The sequence below is a fragment of the Misgurnus anguillicaudatus genome, chromosome 11 (assembly GCF_027580225.2).
Source record: "Misgurnus anguillicaudatus chromosome 11, ASM2758022v2, whole genome shotgun sequence".
In the NCBI taxonomy this organism is placed as follows: domain Eukaryota; kingdom Metazoa; phylum Chordata; class Actinopteri; order Cypriniformes; family Cobitidae; genus Misgurnus; species Misgurnus anguillicaudatus.
Window position 1 is genome coordinate 18,580,265 of NC_073347.2, and position 23,156 is coordinate 18,603,420.

The 23,156-nt window shown below is 37.7% G+C and overlaps 1 protein-coding gene across 8 annotated transcripts in view; it reads left to right on the plus strand.

Annotated features, from left to right (window-relative positions):
* Window positions 1-530: 530 nt before the first annotated feature.
* Window positions 531-23,156, plus strand: part of ldb3a (LIM domain binding 3a) — a 44,013-nt gene continuing 21,387 nt past the window's right edge. For 7 of the 8 annotated variants that reach the window (XM_073873205.1, XM_073873206.1, XM_073873207.1 and 4 more), the window contains exons 1-3: window positions 4,417-4,539; window positions 4,707-4,898; window positions 18,745-18,896. In XM_073873205.1, the coding sequence (XP_073729306.1) occupies window positions 4,803-4,898; window positions 18,745-18,896 (248 nt within the window). In that variant the 5' untranslated portion in view covers window positions 4,417-4,539; window positions 4,707-4,802. Of the gene's footprint in view, window positions 671-4,416; window positions 4,540-4,706; window positions 4,899-18,744; window positions 18,897-23,156 lie in introns of those variants that run through there. The other variant, XM_055169669.2, reaches the window with a different exon arrangement.

Here is a 23,156-nt window from a genome sequence, read left to right on the forward strand (position 1 = left end):
AACACGGATTTGCAGTTTTTTTACTAAATTACACTCAGATAAATAAATAGACCAGAAACTCAAAGAATGGGTCAAATATGTTGACTCGTGTTCAAGACAAAGGGCACTGGAGAGACTGTCGCTTTAATAATTCCTCTTTAATTAAAATCCCTTGCTCACTGTCCCGTTAAAGAAATTATCGAAACATACTATGGCAAAGATTTTGCTCATTAATATTAATTACGTCATGCTGGCGTTGCTTGGTAACTATGCAAGCGCCAAAAGCACCAGTTCACATAATCATTATTGATATTCATGAGAAAAGGTTAACTCGTCAGTTGATTGGTGCTCCCATGCGAACGTCTGGCTTTCAGCAAATCAGTTTGGACCATAGGGCAAACGTCATGTTACATAATTAATATCTATTGAGTCAATTCCAGCATCTGCTTTTCTAAAAAGCAACGACCTGGTGGATGAGCGCCATATTATATACTTAATATTCATGAGACAATCCTTTACCTTAGTAGGATTAGTAGTACACTTGCGTCCCATTGCAAGCAAGTCCCTTCTGCTAACAGGGCGCTAGTGAGTTACCTACTGTGAGTGACAGCGCTCGCCTCTGGAGGAAAGGGAGCGACGCAAAACGGCAGTTCTCGCGACTGTGCACCTAAACCAACTTTAACCATGCAATGTAGGTTAAACAAAAATTTTGAAAAGTTGCTTGCTTTGGTTTCTTGCTGTATAGGGATGGACGCAACAGGCTTGTACGTAGGAGTTTAAACCGTGCTCAAGGCGCTCAGTGTGTTGCACACTCATGAAACATTTATAGGTAAAGTCTAAAATACATAATTCTGTAGTCAATGGAGATGTTTGAAATATGTAAATGTTGTCTTTGTCACGACTGGTTTAGAAGTGATGCTCGTTGTGTTTGGTCATGTGTGATACTGTGCTGTTTTTAGGTAAGCTCAACTTAATGTGGCGCTGCGCAGATTGATTGGCATATGACATCACAGTACCGCGAGAGCGATTCCAAAGCACTTCGATTCGAAGCTTTAAAATAGCCCTCGCGATACTTAGACGTTATATGACCGCCACATGAAGTCTAGCACTCCTTTATTGGACGTCTGAGTGCACGTGCTCGTGGTGTGTTTCAGACCTGCTTTAGTTTTTACATGTAGTAGCTGCGTGAATTTGCAGGTCTCTTGAGCAGGGTGAATAGTTCAAAATGTTTTTCATCAGAAGCTTTAGCATAGCAGTTACAGTATGTGGGATGTATGTTGTTCTTGACTGTAAATTATAGTCACATAAAGTACATATGTAAAGAAATAATAGCTATTAGAAAGGGTATGTAATAGTAGCATGTACCTGAAACATTATGAATATAAGGGGTTTTGTCAACCCTAAAGATTTAAAGGTATTGCGGAGGCTTTTCTTTTTCCGGGTGGATCATCAAGACTATTGGTCCTCCTAGTTGTCAATCTAGTTGTCAACCAAGGAGTGTTGCGCAATTGCATTTTTTTTAAAAAGTGGAGAAGGCGGTTCTTTTCTAAAATTCGAGAAAATCCTCTGCTACACCTTTAATAACAATTTTTAAGGTTATTTATGCAGACAGATTAGTAGACAAAGAAATGAACATTCCTGTCAAAGGCTCTTAAAGGGATAGTTCGGCCAAAAATGAAATTACCCCATGATTAACTCACCCTGAAGACAGCCTAGTTACATGTGTCCAGTTTTCTTTCCACTGTAAAGTCTTCGCTCTGTTCACCCCAGTTAAAAAAACACAAGGTGATTTACGTTCCCTGTTTTATGTTATGATTCTAACGCGAAGTCAGTCCTTATAAGCTGTTTTAATTAACAAAGCCTGTATAAGCTGATTAACATAAACCAGAAATGCGATTGGTTACACACTAGTTTTGTAACGCAATATGCCAAGGAAGTATTTTTATGCAGTCGTGAATCGAGTTGGTTGTGATAAAACTGAAATGCAACTAAGGCTAAACTAGTCCAGTTATGTATATTAAAGCTTCTCAACTTGCAACAGGTTCAGGGGCGCCGCTAGCAATTTTGGGCCCTATGAAAAAATAGGGGGTCAGGCCCCCACCATACCCATTTCGCACCAAACATCCAATCCAACCTAATGTAGTTATTCAAAATCTTTGTTTGTAATTTAATAATACAGAACTATTTATTTTGCTATTGTTTTGACCACAGTTATCAGTATTTATAGATACCTAAAAGGTCTGCAGCTAAGATAATTTATTGTGCAATGTAAATTTAATTGAAAAATACAGTACATTAGAAAAGATGCATTGCATAACAGCTCAAGTATACAGTATGTCACTGAGACTGCCTGTGAAAATCAGAAAAGTCTCAAATCTTATTGTGAGATAAAAAGCATCACAGTTTAATTTCAAGCATTAATTTCACTATGATTTCAATCGCTGACATTACATTACTCAGTTAACATTAAAGATATCAAGTTTATATTTTCACAAAATGTTCTTTACATTATATAGGATGATTTTATGTGGAAAACAGTAAATCGCAAAGAAATACTTCAGCTGGGTTTTCACAGGCATGGTCACATTTATCTTTAATCTTTAAGAATGTTGCATTTTCTCTGAATATTTGGTTTAATGTACTGTATTTTTTAATTAAATTTACATTGCACAATAAATTATCTTATCTGCAGACATTTTAGGTATCTATAATATAAATACTGATAACTGTGGTAAAAACAATAGCAAAATAAATAGCTCTGTATTATTAAATTACAAACAAAGATTTTAAATAGCTACAGTAGGTTGGATTGGATGTTTGGTGCGAAATGGGTATGGTGGGGGCCTGACCCCCTATTTTTTCATAGGGCCCAAAATTGCTAGCGGCGCCCCGATTACATTTACCCCTGTGAGAAACCGTTTTTACTCTGTTGATACTTTTGAAAAGGTTTTTAATCAAGTAAGCCCAAACATGGTTTTAAGATTTCTAGAGGAATAAATTTTTTTTTTTTTTAATCTTCCTTTGATTTAATTATACTTTGGTATGGCGTTAAAAAAAGAAAGAAAGAAAGAAAAGTGGACAAAAGAGACGGATTTAAATACCAGGTGTATACTCTCATCCACTTGTGATCCGATCGATGAAAACGCATCTTAATACCAAGTGTAAACAGCCCCTAAGTTTTAGCTGGGTTTCACAGCCATGGTCACAGACGGTGTCCTTGGACGAACGTGCATTGTCGCGGTTACGTGTCTGGACTGAACTTTACTTCCGGTCTCTGTTTGTTTAATGGTCTGACTGGTAGCTAAAACTGAACTCTGGAACAAATACCTTTTTTTCCTAAGGACAAGAGGAGTTAGCGATCATGGATCACCGCTATGTAAATGAAGGTTTGGCAGCCGAATTTTGGTTAACATTATATTCATTATATAGTAAACATTTTATACAGTAACGTTTGCTCAATGTAGTTTTTGATTCGCTTTACCTATGATTTGAACTAAAGTAATCTACTTGTTACTTATTTTACTTGTTATCAAATATAAATTATTATGTTGTTATTGATTCTTTGCGGAAGTTCCACAAAAGTTGTTTGTTAATGTTGTTACTGCCCGAACCGTCTATACAGGAGGACAGTTTAAAATGGGTTCTAACTTGAGTTTGTGTAATAAGTCTTGACTTTTTTAAGATAATGTACTGTAACAACTGCACTGGATCAATGTCCTGGCTAGGCACACTTGGCTTTTTGAAATGCTGCCTATGAAGGCTTAATTATTGAATGGACTGTATTACCTAAAATTCTTCCATTGACAAAGAGGGCTAAACTTAGATGCTAACTAGAAGTCTCCCAAATTAGGCCGGGTGAATAGGCATGTCCTCAGTTGTTATCTTTTCTCTGATGTCTCTCAGTGCAGACTGTGATGGCAGGAGAGAGTGCTGGTGAGCGAGAGCTTCTTATCGCTCCTCTATGAGAGCAATTACAGTGTATCAGGAGTTTCTCACCGGCACTTGCTCTTTGTCTAAATCTGTAATGTAAAGTCCTATTCATGTAGCTTACAACAACTGAACAATGCCACTGGATTCTTGGGATAGTGTTATCTTTTAGATGCCATTTAAGATTTCTTTATGCAATGAAGATACTGGTATGACCTCTTAGTGATTGTTTGCATCTATAGTTAATGGATTCATTGAGGTATGTTAAAATTGGAATGCATGTGGTGACGTGCACTTAATTCAAACAGGTGGTACAGTTCAATGGGGCCATATCTTTAAATGCCAGTTTGTGCCAGTTCTTCATTGACCCATTATCTGAATAAGAATTAAGTTAGGTTACACTTGCAGAGAATTGGACTTGGGGGCACCCAAAAAGAAAGTAGTCTAGAAAAATCTTTTAGTATAAGAGGGGTCTATATTAGCCCTGTGAATCATGGGAGGTCTGGCATACTGGGTGTCCCCTTACATGCCATATAAGTACCCCTTCCTCCCCCTCCCCATGGTGCCAAAGTGCTGTCGCTCTTTGCAAAGGGGCAGCTATTCTTAGGCTGTCTGTCCAGCTCATCTGAGCAGGCAAGAATCTTCTTCTTCTGGCTCCAGATATTTTGCATTAGTTGCACTTTGAGAGGGCCTGAATTCAATGCTTTGTGCTATTATTTTGAACTTTTAGCATTGAAGTGCTGTAGTTTTTCAGGTGGTGAGTGTTGCCTTTATTTTACACCATTTTCTTCTACTTTCAGAGGCTGTTTGGTACGTGCCCCGCCCCAACTCAATTTTCCCTATTTATTTGGAGAAGCTCTGTGGCTTAAACAACACAGTTTTTTTATTTTTGAACAATGAGTTCTTACAACGTGTCACTCGCTGGACCTGCGCCTTGGGGTTTCCGGTTGCAAGGAGGCAAGGACTTCAACATGCCTCTCACCGTTTCTAAGGTTACACCCCCAAATCATGACCCCCGAACAGTCAGATATTCATCAATTCACCACTTTTTGGTCAAAGTTTGACCCCCCTGGACTGATCCTAACAGATTATATTGAAATTTAAATAGGGATTTAATGTTTCACTATAAAGTAAATTTATTAGCATAGGTAACTTTAAATCAAAAGACATATCATAAGATTTATCAATGTCGCATAGTACTGTCATGTGGCCTGTGTTTATGGTTGAGTTTTAGATGTAGTTGCTTTGTTTATTTATTGTTACATGTTCCTGGTTTGGGTATCTGATTCTTCATACATTAGTATCAATATGCTAATGTATCAATGAGCCAAAGTTGTTTTTCTCCTGAGGTGATATTACTCCTCATGATACTAAAGATTAAACAGCATTGTTCTCCTTGATTTGGATTTTGGATTGGGCATGTACGGTTTGTGCTACTGTATGTATAAAGACATGATGCTTTTAGATCCTGCCCATCAACCATTAAACCCTGTAAATCCATACATTGTAGATGTTCAGTATTGATTATAGTTTGTGCTTTTTCATCAGAGTCATGCTGTTAGGTTTGTGCATGACTTTAATTGATGATGACAGATGCTAGGTTTGTGTAAACCAATATTTGATTATTTATTTGGTGCATTTAATGCATTAGACAGATGCTTTTATCCAGAGGGCCTTACAGTGTATTCAAGTTATACATTTTATCATGATGAAGATTGCAACCTAGGACTTAACTCGTGATTTTTTTCATTGCTAATTCATTGATCTAGTTGCAGGAACAGTTTTTCACATTTATGCATTAAAGAGACGTTTTCATCCAGTTCCATATTTTATCAATCCATAGATTCCCTGCGAATAGTATTCGTGACCCTGAAGTTGCTAGTGCCAGCTTAGGTTCTTATCGATTTGAAATCACTGTTAGTTTGAGTCGTTTATAACATGCATTAAAAAAGCAACACTCATCAAGCATAAACATTATACATATTTTTTATTATCATGAAAATACCTGAAAAGGTTTGAAGAACAGCAATATAAATATATCCTTAAGCCATTTCCTGGAGCTGCATGTTTATGGTTTTTCGTCTGCAGCGCACATTGAGTTTCTGCACGAGAGCGGCCTCTGGCTTTTGGATGTAGCGGCATTTCATTGAGAAGCACAGCAAGCAGCATCTGCAGATATATCGATGCACCCCTAGTTGTCAGATATGACCAAGTTCAAATATCATGAAAGGACAAGCACTCATTGTACTGTAATATTTATAGCAAAACAATTCTGTCTGTTCAAACACACCTAGCAAACATTGCACATCCTGGAAACGGATAAGAAACAACTCGTTTATGTTAGCACAGGTGCCTTGCAAATATGCGCACATTACATGCATTGAAAAAACATGCTTGTTCACATTGAAGGTGTCTTTTTGTGCATTTGATAAAAAAAAAAGATATGTCTATATGCACCTTCATATTCTCAGATATCTGGTGAAGACAGATTCACCGCTCTAGTATGCTGCTGGCATTAGCAGGTATTAAAAAATAGATCCTCCGGTGTATAAAAAAAAACATGTCAGACTGTGATTCAAGCAGTCATAAGAGAATCCACACAGAGATGAAAGATGCTGGAAGGTGGTCACTTCTGTCACAATAGCCTGGAATCAGAAACAGTGTTTCTTATGTCACTATCCTTGGCGGCCCGTTGTTCTAGTCATATTATAGTGACGTAAACACCCTTGACTGTATCGTAATGCAAGATGGAATCTTCTGACGTTTTTTCAGGGCTTATGTTTACAACACTGACAGCCTTTTGGCCTCACTGTAGTGGTTACTAAGAATATCTAAATCAAGTGTTGCAGGTCTGTTGTGTGTACAGGAACAGATCGGCAGCAGCAGGCCTAGTCAGTCAATGCTGAATGACAGGTGGTACCCAAAGCTCACTTTGTTCTGGGTGTCAGGGTGGCTCAATGGGGGCTTTTCTATAAAAATATTGTACCGCACAGGTGTGAAGGCATTATGCGAATGAGAAAAGAAGCCTTTAGTTATTTAGCATTTGAATTAAGATGTATATACATATGAAAATTTAGACTGGCTGTGAGTATTACGTTTTTGGATCCTTTACTTTAGAAGTAACTTTAGAAGATGAACTTTATGTGACAACCACAGGAGACAGGCCGCCTGGGAGATATTTACTGATCATCCACTCTCTATGATATATAGGGGTGGTCTCCCGGACAGGGATTAGCTTAAACCAGGACCAGGCCTCAGTTTAATTAGGGAATATAACTAGTTTTAACAAACATGCCTTACTAAAAACATTACTTGTGTGCATTTTGAGGCAAAATAAAGGGCACTGATGTATTTTAAGATATGTCATTGTAGATTGTTTTTAGTTTGAACAGCTCTTACATTTATTTTAGTCTAGGACTAATCTAATCCCTGTCCAGGAAACCGCCCCATAGTGTCATAGTGTTGGCTAATGGAAAACTGTATAGAAAGTGTATAGTGTGTATATAAAGGCTTTGCAATTAGTTTTTATTTTTGCTTATTTTAATAAACTAATTAAGGAATTGTAAATTGTTTTTAGATATTGAGGAAAATGACCATGAATTTGTATTTTGTACTTGTGTCTCTCATTTTATTTATGTTAAACTTGCAGTAAAGGTGTTTCCATTACCCTTCAAATTGCGCAAATTCAAATAGCGAATTAAAAATGCGATCAATGTGAATAAAAATTTTTTTGCAAAAACTCTCATGTAGCACAAAAAAGTTTTTATAATCTTTTATTAGAAAAAAACATTGCAAAACTGCAATTTAAACTTACATTATTCTTTAATATGGAATGGTATGTTTGGTTGGAGGACAAGACAGATGAGGTGTATTCAACTTTAGTATTCTTTTAAATGACGGTTGATGTCATGTCGGTCTGCATGGTGCTGTATAAGTCTAACACACCCGCCACCAGATTTTGGAATGACTTATCGTGAGAAAATTACGTTTTAGTCACATAACATCAGTAAATGGGAACTTTTTGCAATAGTTTTTTATTGACATTTACAAAATAACACACAAGTTTGGCGCAAATCTTTAATGGAAACCAGCTAGGCTTGTTTGTTATACATGCTAAGTAAATAACATTGTGAAAATTTCATGTACTAACATGTACTATTGCCGACCAATGCACTTGTGCATCACTATTTGCGTTTTTTTTAAATGTAGTAGGTGTTGAAATGAGGGTTTCTATTGGCTGAGAGCAGTTTAACTGTGACAGATGGCATACAGAAAGCATGAACGTGCAATTCGATTTGAATTGAAAGCAGCAGATGAGGGATATAAATACCTCTGGATGGTTTAAATGACAAGGATTTGCTAAGAAAGACTTTTATTTGGACTTGAATAAAACAACACAAATATAATATCATGTTTTGGAAAAATTATGCAGACAAAAAGCTTGTTTTTAAGGTTGATAAAATGTTATTCCTGACCTTTTAGCCATTGTGATGTTACATAGCTTTTGCACGTTGGAAGGAGTTTAAGTGGGAACGTTATTGTCCTTCCAAGCAAAATGTTTATGCTACTCATGCTTTGTGCTACACCTCTGTTATTCGATGTGTCATTTGACACTGTGGTGTTATTAGAAACATGTCTGGCTTTGAAAAGATGTTAAAGATTAATGTCAACAGGGATTCACTAATATAATCTGCCAAAGTACTTCAAGAGTGCCCCGTCTGGTAAAGGGCATGTGTAGTAGCCAGTAGAAATAACAATTTAATACTTTTGTGAGCTCTCTTGAGTCTTGACCTGTACCAACTGTACTCTCTTGTACCAACTGGTGGAATAGTATTTCGCTATCTCTGTGTGCTGGTATTAAGGTGTTCAAATACGGATGTTTTAAAATAAGGGCCACACTCATTCATGTGGTATTTACAGAGCATCCAGTTAAGATTGAGTTTTATGGATGGCCTGAATATAATACTGTGTGCAAGTTGGATTAATGACACAAATGTGGCTGTCTCTTATTTAAAGTAGCTTTTTTGAGTACCAGAAATAGCACAGCACCCCCGATGCAACTTAACAGTGTTGATTTTCATTGTGGCCTTTCAATGCTGGGCTTCTTAAATGGCAACTCTCCACTTGATGTTTCTCTAGAAAAAACTTTATTCAAATTAGTCTTTAGAAATGGCTGTAGGATTGATGCTGGCAGATAAACATAAACCTACTTGAAATTTAAAGCTTTCCCAGTGTTTTATACAGTTCTCTCAAAAGATATTTGGTGCTATTTTATCTTTTGCTTATTCCCATGGTTGGTAACTGATAATCCAAAACAAAGAGATTTTTTGCCATGTATGTACCATACCTAGAGGAAATTATATTAATTATATTTGATTAATCATTAACTTTGTCTTAAATGTTTATCTCAAACATCCAAATACATACATACACATGGGTCAGACACACATGTAAAGCTGTACAATGTGGTTAGCATCAGATACATTTTTTTTATTGGATTATGTCAAATCCATGGTTTTACAAAATTATATACATTAAATTATACAACAGTTTAAATCTATGAAAGTTTTTGTTAAAACAGTTGCATATGGTGCAAAACGTTCCTTTTGATGCCAAAACTATCACAAACTATCACACAAATACATTTCAGTGGTTCTCTGCTAATGTCAATACGGTTCCCAATGATGAAAATTAGTTTTGAGAGTCTTTCATGGTGTGTGTGATCCTTAATTAGTATTTGTTCCTATTATTTCCTATAATTATTTATTATCATTAAACCAATCATCTGCATAGCGCCGCATGAAGTCAAGCAGAGCTATTATATAACTATTATTATACTACGGGTCCGTTGAATGCTTGAATCTGATTGGCTGATTGGCAGCTCTCTTGACCACATTATAGTTCCATATCACTTTGCGTAGTTAACTGTAATAACGGACTAACAAAAACAACATGACAGATGATTTTACAAGGCAATAACGGTGCTTTTTAGAGACGCACAGAGGTAGCCTTGTTCACACATTCTCTCTCTCGCTTGCCCTCTCTCTCTCTCTCGCTCGCCCTCTCACTCTTTTTCCTTCTTTCTTTCTATCTCTGTGTCTCTGTCGCTCTCTTTCTTATGGTGCATTCACACGAGGTGTAAGTGTTAATGCTTCCCATTAACTTTTAATGGGTGAAGTTGCTCGCGGCAGAAGTTGAACATTTCTCAACTTTTCAAGCGGCAACGCGTGCGTCAGCCAATCAGATTGCCTTATGCAAATAACTTAGGCAGAGCCAACCAGTTACTTTTATGGAAGACTGGAGTATAGGTTGAGGCCACTGTGATTGGCTGTTGGCCACGCTTCAGACAAGCCTTCCGTTAAGCGTTACACCCTGTGTGAATGTAACGTAATAACTGCATTAGAATGCTGTAAATGGCTCAACCCTCCATTGCCGGCTTTGAAATGACGTTTTGAAACAAGCCATTGGATGAGACGCCGAAGAAGTAGTCCTACCCACAATAGCGATTAAAGTACAAAAAATATTTAAAAATAATGCACACCCGAGGTGTAACGGCCACGACGCGAAGCCTCAGGTGTGCATTATTTTTTGAATAATTCGGGGTCAATTATTCCTTACTAAATCTCTGCCATGTACAGTACTGTACATAATCGTATGTATCAGAAGAGTTTTTAATCTGTGACACCTGAAGTTGAGGCAGAATTTAAACATTATTGGGTGGTTTCCCGGACAGGGTTTAGGTTAATCCAGGACTAGGTCTTATTTATATTAGGACATTTAAGAAGTTTCACAAACAAACCTTATCAAAAACACTACAGGTGTGCATGTTTTTAAATTAAATCAGCTTACACATGCATTTTAGTCTGGGACTAGGTTAAGTCCTGTCCAGGAAACCACCCCTATGACATCTCATTATTGACGTCAAGTTTTCAGACTCGTGCTCCAAACCTGAACCGTGCCAGGGACCACCTCTGCAAGGGTACCACGGGTAAGCATACCGCACCCAGGGTACAGAGCAGTTACACTAGTCAATCGAACCAGACTTTGGGAGTAAAAGTTACTCTGGAATGGTTTGGTTTGCATAGTGTGAGTCACTCTTAGTCTCTCTCAAACACTCCAGCAAGTACTGTAGCAGTCCCTGTCTTGGTTTGTGCTGTGATAGCCTGTGGCTCGCATTGCTGACAGACATAGCTGTTTTTAGATGGCTGCTGAAGGTCAAGTCAGTCCTGCTGGAGTAGATTATAAGAGCTATAGATACCAACAGCGCTTATATTCACTGAAATCACCAGCCTTATTTCGCCCACGGAGAAATGTGGAAATGTGGGTGTTCCTGTAGCTCAATTGGTAGAGCATTGTGATGGGTTTTTTCCAAGGGGACACACATTGATCAAGTGTTTATCGTGTAATGCATTGTAAGTCACTCTTGATTAAAGTGTCTGCCTAATGCATCAATGAAAAAAATAAAGCTTGTTCTCAGATAATTTAAGGTTAATGTTGATGTGATGTGTTGAATTGTTGTCTTTTTGACATGTGTTTTACTTATTTGCTCTTCTGTGGGTTGTCACAGCTCTCATATATGAGAGATGCTACACCACTTTATGAGGGGTGTGCGATCGGGGGGTATCAGGTCGCATTTGGTTCATATGACGTTGGATTCTTTTCAGGCTTGTTAGCATAAATGTGCCCATCTGGTTCTCCACTTAAGTACTAAACATAAGTGACAACGGCTACCCCTGTATGATGTTACTGATGTTATCTTCACCATATCAGAAATTTTGACACCATGGTGTCAGTCTCTCTCTCTCTCTCTCTCTCTCTCTCTCTCTCTCCAGTTTTCTCTGTGGCCTACTTTCCATCCATGATTTACTTGACCCTCAGAACAGCTTCTTTGTGCTGTTGAGAGTGAACAGGAGATTTGATCCAGCATGTCAGCCACTCATTCACCCAGGCATCAATTGGAATGAACTGAGTGAGAGAGAGACTTTGTATGCCAGGCCTGGTAATCTCCCCTCACTCTCTTCAAGCCTTTGTTTTTTCGTGCTCCCTTCCTTTTCCTCTTACCGTTAGTTTTGCTAAACCCAGCACAAAGCAACACTGTATCGGCCCATTCGTTAAAATATCCTAATTGTGTGGTTATCATCAGTGTTTGCACAAATCTTATTAAGGTGCAATAAATGTTTCATATGATGTGGACTGCTGAACACAAGGTTAACCTCCAGTTTAATGAAAAATTTGAACCACAGGCCTGTTTCACACATGTGCAATGTAAGTGGCATGTATTTATTTTGGCAGCCATGAGCATTCGTTTACACCATTTACATAATTTCAACATTTTAATATAGTCGGTGGAAAGTTCTGTACTGTATTATCTGCTTTTTTGTGGTTGTGCTGCAGCGTCACAAACCCTGTTTACACCTGGGATTAAGATTAAGAGCGTTTGGGTTGATCAGACCACAAGCTGACAACGCTAAAAGAGGTGTAAATGGGATGTGAAACACTTTGGCGCTTTTCCATTGCATAGTACCCCACGGTTTAGGTCGGGTCAGGTCGGGTCAGCTCACCTCACTTTGGCTTGGTTAGCTTTTCCATCGGGTAACACTTCGGAGTGGGAGGGATTATAGGGGTGTCGTTATATTTGCGTTGCCTACTGCCGTGACATCATACAAGTGAGAGCGTTGTTGGACTGCTGTACATTCCCATATATTAATTTATTTCTCAGTTTCGCCACCAAATTAAAATTGACCACCAGTCAATCGTGTTTATTACTACCTCTGTGTCACATGACATTTTCTGTACAAACCCGTGGCGTCAGTCAAAGCGCTCTGCTGGGCCTTATTTAAGTTGCATTTAAAGGGACAGTAAGTAGGATTTACCCCATCTAGTGGTGAAATTGTATTTAGCATTTAAACGAATAGTGCTCTCTAGCGCCTTGCTTTTCCAAATGCATGTTGCAACTACGGTAGCCGTTATGTAATCACTGACCTCCTTGTCCGTTTCAGCTGGTTCATGTGTTCTCAATAAAAAACGCGTTGTGGAAACGCGTTGGGAGGCTAGTGCTTTTTGTCCCTCTCTGTTATTATAGTTTATCAGTATGGCGGAATGACATGGAAGCGTCCTTGGACTTACCCATTCAATGTAAGTAAAGAGAAGAAATTCTAAGCTTACAAAGAAAAGTCAGATCATTGGCAGAGGTCATTTGACACTAGGGGTGGAACGGTACACACAAGTCCCGGTTCGGTTCGTACCTCGGTTCAGGCTTCACGGTTCGATTCACTTTCGGTACAATGGAGGGAAAAGCAAAACAAAAATGAAGAAGGCATTTTTTTTAAGCTAATCTTAAAAACATAGGTGTCCTTATCAGTGTTATTTTGAGATGTCATGAATATGAACTGAAATGCATTTAACATACTATCTCGTATTTCAAAAATATATACCACTTTAAGTAATCTTGTACTCATCTTTCATACAAATAGGGGTTCAAATGTATTACAAGTGTTACCTAAATACATTTTTAAGTTACATTTTTGGCCTTATTTCATATTAATGTACTAAAGAACAAAAAATAGGCTTGTAGGATGAATTAATAGGTGTGTACAACTTCACGAGGCGCTGCAAGAAACGACAAGTGGATGACGTCAGAGTAACGCGAGAGCGATTTGAAATCAGCCTCCTCCGCAAGATTTCTCGCGGTACTCTGACGCTGCGTAAAGTTTAGCACACTTAAAAAACTGAAAGCAGCTGAACTCCACAGAACTGCCCTGCGTATGCCTGTTGTATATAGCAGGAAAATGTATCTCCTACTTCTCAGCGTGAGAAATACAAAGTGTGGCATTTGAACTGACTGAAATGCGTGTTTGTCAAGGTGAATGCGTGAGACTTGAGAGCCCTGATTAGATGTATTTCCACTCACATACCTAACAACTGCTGAACAACGCCGACGCACAGTCCTCGTCTTTTCCACCACTCTCTCGCCTGTACTATTGTAACTGACTGGAAAACTGAAGTTTTGCCAAACTTGCGATCTTAAAGGGGCCGGCGGATCCTCACCACCATTTGCCATACTCGATGTCGCTGCTATTTCACTCACTGGACCGTGAACCTGACAAAAAACTGCAGAGTGCCAGAATGTAGACGGGCTCTGATAGAGCGCATACATAGGCGGAGCTCGGCTGCATTGGCGCCAATCAGAGCTTCAGAGCTAAAGCGGGGCAACAGATTAGCTGTCCATAAAGAACCCGCGTGTCTAACAGTAGTTCCGCATTACATGAATTATTTTGCACGCAAGTTTTTTTTTATTTTCATACCGTGTATTCTCCGTTTAAATTCATGCACCGAACCGTGACCCCCGTACCGATTCGGTTCGAAACGAATACATGTATTGTTCCACCCCTATTTGACACTAACGAGGACATATTTATGAATAAAGACATTGATTTTGACTAATAAAACACTTAAAAGCATATATGCGGATGTGCGTGTCGCAAATGTGTCGCCACAAACTGCAAGTCTGGAAAAAACTGTTATGGTGTTCCTAATTCTTAACCTGTGGATGTTTTTTATCGCTAAAAGGGAGTTTGGAAACTTACACCAAAGCACAGATGAGAACAGGTTTACTCGAGACAGCACAAGCTAGCACAAAGGTAAAGCTAATCTTTTACATTATAGCGATCATGGCGCTGGTAGTGACGATTCGCTCAGACCAGTCAGTGATCTACAGTGTTTTCACGTCATGTTTTGGTATCAGCTCGGGTTGCTTGGAACCCCAACTGATGTGGTACTAAAAAAAGTATTGCGTACTGCACCTAGTGGAAAAGCCCCCGAAAGTAAGCTGAACCGAGCAGTGTTTTTAAATCAGTCTTGACTTCTAGCACAAACCCACAGTGTTTATCACGGTCTTTAGGCTATCATTAACTCATTCACCGCCATTTACGAGTTATCTCGTCATTTATGAGTTCATATTTAACAAATAAATATGCCTTTTTGGACGAATTTCAAAGTGAAAGTGTAATACCGCTTTTATCCACCAGATGGCGCCAAATCGAATTTATCAAAAACGGAAGTTAAAAAGAGATTATGATTTATTTTAACTGCCTTTATGTTTGATAGTCATTCTGAGTCTGATCTCTAACATAAATTCCTTTACAAAAACGCAATTTTTTAAGCTTTTTGCTCAAAATGTTGTATTTTTGAAGAGAAATATCCATATTTCAGTGGTTAAATTAAGTAGAAAAAGTAAATATATAATGAAATGTTTTTTCCCCATTTTGTTTGTTTGTTTGTTTGTTTATTGTTTGTTTGAAAGCAGAGGGTATGTTCTTTAATTTGATATAATTTGTATGTTTATATATTTATAGAAAATGATTTTTCCTGCAAGGAATTTTGTGAAAATTTTGTTAAAATCACAAAAATGCAGGTGGGCAACTTTTCTCAAAAAGGCTGGCGGTGAATGAGTTAATCAAACGTAAGTGGCTGTTCTCCACCCTTTCATTTTGGTTTCATTTTGCTTGTGAAAGTTGCGCTAGCTTACCTTATTTCATCAATTGCTCTGAAATATCTGAGAAAGCCCTAACATATACATGTACAAAAAGTTGTGCATCATGTTTACCAATAACACAAGCAGTGGACATAATAATCAACTTAAAAACACAATTTCTCCTGCTTGTGTTTTAAGACTCGCCCATAACTCTCCCTTTGATCTGGACAGAAGTGGTCGAAAGTTGGCTTAAGAAACAAATTAAAACACCAGGTGTAAATGGGAACGCCTCTCCCATCCACTTGTGATCTATTATACCAAAACGTGTCTTAATACCAGCTGTAAATGTGCTCAGATGCAGTATGTGTTGTCACAGTAGCCTTTCTGAAGGTGGCAGGAGACCCCTCGTGTTAGATATGTTGACATTTAAAGAGGAAGAAAACTCTTAAACCCCGCCAATCCAGTGGCTTTAGCGCCTATGCACAGGGACACACTTAGAGCAGCTGTTGAACGCAAAAGGGAAGAAGAATCCCATATTTAAAGCCAAACTCATTGCCACTGCCATAGATCTTAAAATTAAACCTTAATTTTAAATGCAAGGAGACTGAAAAACATCAATAGCAGCAGTTTTTAATGTTAAACCCAGTGTGGGTTATTCTTACAGGACTGCACCTCAATAAGCATATGAGACAGACTTTAGTTATTTGTGAATTTGTGCCAGAGGATAAGAGATCTGTGGCTGGGGCTCAGGAGGGGAGTATAGTGGTTTCATAAACAGGGAGCCCAAATCTGAGCTGAGCAACCAGCAGTGCAAAATCAGAAGATATGTATATGATAAAGTGACTCACGGTGTTCTGCAAGAAGGGCAACCTCAACCTATGACGTTCATTCATCAGTATGTACTGCTGCATAGTGCCAAGATAGATAGACCACTGTGGTGTCAGATTGCATTGATGGTGTTAAACTCATCCACAGTGTGGACGTGACCACAGTAGTGGAAACACAGCTGTTGCGTGCCCATACATTTTAAAGATATTACACACAGTAGCTGCTTGTTGCGGGGTGTTTCTCTATTAGCAGAATAGGTGATTTGTAATAATAATTTTACATTTTTGTGCTAAGTTTGGGAAAAATGTGAAAACATTGTTATCTGTTATTGTACAGTAATCTGTTTGCTAAATGGCAGATAACTTTTTTTTTCTATTGGCATTTCAGACACACATTTTTGACATCTTACTTGAATAATTCTCATGCTCTTGAAAAAGGCTTTGTAAAGTTAGCAGTGGTACTTCTGAGTCTAAAGCCTCAAGGTGCACGCATTCATTTTTTTAATATCAAAACAGATGGAAAATACACTGAAACTGAGCTCTTCTGCACCTCCAAGTTTTACTAACAGGCCCAAAAAAGCAAAACATAACATTGACAACTTCTTCATGTAGCCAGAAGAGATTAAAGGAAGTGAAATAATGTTCATTAGTTTTGTATTAACATTAGAATCTAAACAGGTCAGACTGGTGGCTGTTTTGCCTTCAAGTTAAGTACAATAGGTTGGCTTGTGAAGCAGCTGGTGACCCAAAAGACAGCTGAAAATTTCACCAGATTTAGACGTGTCAGATTCCTACATACTTTTTAGAACCATTATGACCCAGCTCTTGTTCTCCAAGCAAACTCATCTGATTTTAAGATAAGATGTGACTTAATGTGACATAAATTTTGTGAAATTTGAACTGTATACACTGTATATATAGATGTGAATGTATGTGGTAATTTGGGGGCTGTAGGGATATGACTAATAAGGGCAGGTAGGCCAAACATCCTGAGAGATTTGAGGAGTACATAAGTGGGACATATATTTTTGCGTTTATGGTAGTTGGTTGCATTTCATACATTTTCAGTTTGTAACTTTAAAGGAATAGTCTACTCATTTTCAATATTAAAATAAGTTATTACCTTAACTAAGAATTGTTGATACATCCCTCTATCATCTGTGTGCGTGCACGTAAGCGCTGGAGCGCGCTGCGAGGCTTCGATAGCATTTAGCTTAGCCCCATTCATTCAATGGTACCATTTAGAGATAAAGTTAGAAGTGACCAAACACATCAACGTTTTTCCTATTTAAGACGAGTAGTTATACGAGCAAGTTTGGTGGTACAAAATTAAACGTAGCGCTTTTCTAAGCGGATTTAAAAGAGGAACTATATTTTATGGCGTAATAGCACTTTTGGGAGTACTTTGACTCGGCGCAGTATCACCCTCCCTCTCCCATTATGAGAGTGAGAAGGGGAGCGGACTTTTCAGGCGAGTCGAAGTACTCCCAAAAGTGCTTCTGTTCTGTAACTACTTTATGAAATGTTTGATCGACTTCAAATGTTGACTAATGTATATAGAACATACTGTTTTGAAGGTCGATGAGTAGGTACCTCATCTAATTCAGTACCTACTGTCACAGTATGCGATTTCGGACGCAGCCCTTATCTTTATGTGATATCAAAAAATGACATGATATCCAAACCAGCAGCTTTAAAGGGATAGTTCACCCCAAAATAAAAATTCTGCCATCATTTACTCACTCTAATGTTGTTACAAACCTATACATTTCTTTGTTCTAATGTACACAAAGGAAGATATTTTAAGAATGGTTTGTAACCAAACCGTTTGTGGACCCCATTTTCTTTAATAGTATTCTTTTTTCCTACTATGAAAGTGAATGGGGTCCACAAACGGTTTGGTTACAAACATTTCTCAAAATATCTTCCTTTGTGTTCATCAGAACAAAGAAATGTATGCGGGTTTGTAGCAACATGACAGTGAGTAAATGATAACAGAATTTTAATTTTTGGGGGAACTATCCCTTTAATGATATATCATTATTTTAAGCTTATTATTGCACATAAATAAATTTTTAACATTATGAACTTGCTCAATAATTATTCTTAATCGTTTTTATTTTTATTGTTTGTACTACAAATATTAATATTGATTATGTTTTATGGTTATGTAACATTTTATAAGGGTCTAGAGCCTAAGGCATAACTTTATTTTTAGATCGCAGTTTATTTTAGCAGATAACAGTAACACATTATCTGTTCACACAGCATGCCAAACTTAAGATCTCTGTGTACCCAGCTGTCATGGTTAACAATTACAGTTTTATTGCATGCTAATTTTATTGAGCTTTTAATTACCTGCAAATGACAGTGACTTCACTTTTGTTCTGCTTCACTGACAAATTGATGTTATCAATTCCATGAGGTGGCCCACAAATAAGACCCAATTTATAACTTTGTAGTTGGCTATGGAAATCCTGTGTTTGCTGAGATGATGACCTGTCAAGATTTCATTTAAAGGCTTATTTTGTGTGACAGGTTACACCTGGGAGCAAGGCAGCCTCAAGCAACCTGAATCTGGGTGACATCATCGTGGCTATTGATGGGGTCAGCACAGAGGGGATGACACACCTGGAAGCTCAAAACAAGATCAAGTCCGCCAAGTTCAATCTGGCCCTCACCATGCAAAAGTGCGGTGCAGTGCTTTTTGATAATCTCTGTGTGTCTACAATGTTTGGATCAAATTAATTCATAGTAGAATAAAACAGTCCCTCCAGAAAAACGTGATTATGCGATCGCATGATTGAATGCATAATCAGCATAGTTATGCAGGGGCCGCAATTTTTAATACGCTGCACTTTTGCAGCATACATTGCAGATTTCTGCTGGCAAAATATGTGGCGCTTGCATGATTTCATAATCCCTGCATTTTCGTAGCAAAAAGTCACATATCTTAGGAGAAAGTTGTAAAATGTTGCATTTAATTTACACATGCGCAGCCATGTCCCCTATTGTCATGGGAATGTTAGGAAGTGACATAATTACGTGACATGAACATCAATGAAAAGCTGCAAACAGTTTTTGCAAGTTCCCGCAATTTTGGCAAGTTCCCGCAATTTCATCGCATAAAATCGCATAAATATCTCGCATATTCCATCGCATTTTTTAAGAAATCGTGCCGCAAGATCAAGGATTTTTGCCCGCAACAATCACAACAAAACTCTGCGTTTTTCTGGAAGGACTGATAAAACAAGAAAAATGAAGTTGAAACAACACTAAATGATAGAGGGATCTTTTAAAAAAGAGATAATGTATGCTCGTCAATGACAGGCACTAAAATCAGCACTTTTCCAAAGATATCTGCCGGCATGGATTCGTTGTGGGCCTGGTCATGACCCACCGACTTTCCTAACTCTCTCTACAAAAGCAACAGTCTATATGGTTGGGAATCCTTTTAAATGTATTGATTCCGATTCCAAATTCGATTCGGCTTATCGGATCTGATTCCTAACGATTCTTGGTTTCGATTCCACAGAGGTGAAAAGCAAGAACAGTCAAGCCTTTATAGATCAAAAATGTTTATTTTGTGCTATTACAGCTGAACACAATAAAGGAGGCTACATAAAAACGTATTTAGGAGCTACAAAACATAAACAAACATGGCTAGGCTAGCTCAAAATTATTTTTTTATAATTTTCCCTCGTAACGTAACACCTACCTAAATGGTGGCGACTCAATAACAGTAAATGCAGAAAAGTTTGCAAAATGAAGTTTGCAAAATGAAGTTTGCAAAATGAAGTTTGCAAAATGAAGTTTTCGAGTGAACGGTCCTGCACACTGTGCGCAAATGGATATAGGTCAGGTGACTCAAGATGACGTAAAATTATGTGACCGTGCGGTCCAGAATCGCTAAGTGGAATCGAAATTTTAATTTTTTAAAAAGTTGTTTCCTTTCTTATGGATCTGTTTCCAAAATCAGAATCGAAATTCGATTCCCAACCCTACTCCACACTGATCTAGACGTTTATGCTGGTCTAGCTGGTTTGCTGCTGAGCTTGCTGGTGTGCTAGCATAGATTTGCTGTTCACCCGCACATTTTAGCCAAATTTAGGTAAAGCTGTTTATTGTCTATTTAGTAGATGTGGTTAGTCTTTTAGTTTTTCAGTAGTATTTGGCGATTGCAATTCAAAATAATGACATCTGCTAATAAGGCAATATGAATATCTGCTCAACTGTCTCCAGAATTTCTGCACATCAAATATCGCATTATTTAGCATGTTTTCATGTAGCATGTCTTCACTTTTCCCAGAAAAAGCATTGTGGCCTACCAAACTGGGGTAAACATGCCTCCCTATTATTTGTGGCTTTGATGATGTAAATTATTAAGTAAATAAGTAATTATTAATTATTGTTTAGGTCAAGGTTAGTGGAATCTGTACCAGTGACTTAACAAATCGTGCACTTACCTAGGACACTAAGTGAACCTGATATCCCTGGTTCCCAGTAGGAAAATCTGGAATTCAATAATGCTTTAAACTTCAATGAACTGTAAACAGACAACAGCTTCAATATATCACTAACAGATGTGACTGAGATCGTGTTTAAGTTTAGAAGAAGATAAGCTGTTTAAACATGTACATGTTTAGTCAGGAAAAGGTCATGTGATTTTATTGCCTTCCTAATTCTCTGTAAGTCTAAACTTTTCAGAGATGATATGAGGAGTAATAGGACACATTTTTGACATCTCTGTGAACTCATTGAGGCTTCCCATTTTTTTGTTCACACACACTTTCACCTTTCCTCTGTGTTTCTCATGATCTAATGAGTCTATTTTAGCCAAATACTTTCTCACAATAATAGATGATATTTCTCACAATGAAGCATTACATATCACAAATTTAGCAGCTCTCTTCTCTGTTTCTTCCATGACCTTCGGCAAGTATTCATTTATGCATCTGCGGCCTCACACTTAAGGGCTTTTAAACGCAGCCTTCACACACATACATACACCAATGTGTGGTGGCCACAATGTATCTACCATTGTCTTCTTGGCATGTTATACCAATATTTACAGACTACAGAGCAACAGATTAGTGTCACAGATGTCTGGTTTACTTTGAGCCTTCTGTGTTGTTGTTTAATATAAGAACCACAGGAGTCGTACACTGAGTGTATCTTGCACATGGATTGTGCCAGTCATCCGTGAGATCAGTGTTTTGGGTTTCTCAAAACATCCGTGATCTTTCAATCCCGGGTTACAATTCTCATATATCTTGAGGGTGCTTAGGTCAGGTTTATTATGAGTTCACTTTATCATGAGCAGATGATGTTACCTTCATTCCACATTTCAGTGGACAGCTGCTGGGAATTACACTTTTTTAGCAGACAAAATACAGTAGATCCCAGAATTCCTCATAGGTTTGTGAACATAAGTTAGACACGTTGGAATCAATAGACTAAGTGTAATAGTTTTTTCATGTATCTTGTAGGTTGATCTTCTTGGGTTTTGTACAGTTGATACCTTTTTTATGTTGATTTTTTGTGTGTTTTCTTCGTTGTCTGTCTTCAGTGTGTTATTACAAGAAATCAGTTTGTCACACTTTTACAGGGAAGAAAACGTAATTTTTATCTTTTGTGCAAAGCAAAGCAAACAGTGTTTTACATTTTTTGCTGAAAAGATTTCATTATGGCACAATTTCTGAAAAACGCTTTCATTGCACCATTAAAAGGTATAAGGATTGTATGCTTTAATACTTTATATTTGTCTTCAACTGCTAAAAATGTATAAGAGGAGATTATTTAAATGATTCACGCAACTAAGGTTTGTGTGTGTGACTGGTATTTGCGCCATTATTTTACACTGAAAAAAACATGTCTTAAATCATTTTGAGCTTTAATTGGCTGGTTGGAGAGGCATCCGAGAGCGTGTGGTACAAGGCAGAGGATTTTTTTTAAAGTGCACCCATTTCATTTTTAAAAAACATGTTATTTTGCTTATTTGGTATAATACAATGTGTTTGTGGTTTATGGTTAAAAACACCTTATTTTCCACATATCGTACATTTTGTAGCTATAGATTTCACTCTTTTCCTGAAACACACGGTTTTGAAAAGAGCTGTGAGCTTTGTTCAAAATCAATGTGTTTTAAGGAGGCAGGGAATAAAGAAACAACAATGTTCAGTTTGTGGAAAATTATACCAAATACACAAAATAACATTTTTAGCAATGTAATAGGTGCTGTTGTCTGTGTCTGTTTATAACTCTCATCTTCTGTTTCACATAATTTTATATTCTACTGATTGAAGTTTACCTCGCTGTAGCGTTAACAGAATGGGTTTTATTGAACAAAATAGCAGCTTCCAATTAAAAACGATGACATTTGTACTGTTTTTATTTTCACATTCATATTCCCAATTCCAGTGTTAATCTATCAAACCATACATGTGTTCATAACTGGGGTACATTTAAAGGAATAGTCTACTCATTTTCAATATTAAAATATGTTATTACCTTAACTAAGAATTGTTGATAAATCCCTCTATCATCTGTGTGCGTGCACGCAAGCGCTGGGACGCCTCGATAGCATTTAGCTTAGCCCCATTCATTCAATGGTACCATTTAGAGATAAAGTTAGAAGTGACCAAACACATCAACGTTTTTCCTATTTAAGACGAGTAGTTATACGAGCAAGTTTGGTGGTACAAAATAAAACGTAGCACTTTTCTAAGCGGATTTAAAAGAGGAATTATATTTTATGGCGTAATAGCACTTTTGGGAGTACTTAGACTCGCCTGAAAAGTCCGCTCCCCTTCTCACTCTCATAATGGGAGAGGGAGGGTGTTACTGCGCCGAGTCGAAGTAATCCCAAAAGTGCTATTACGCCATAAAATATAGTTCCTCTTTTAAATCCGCTTAGAAAAGTGCTACGTTTTATTTTGTACCACCAAACT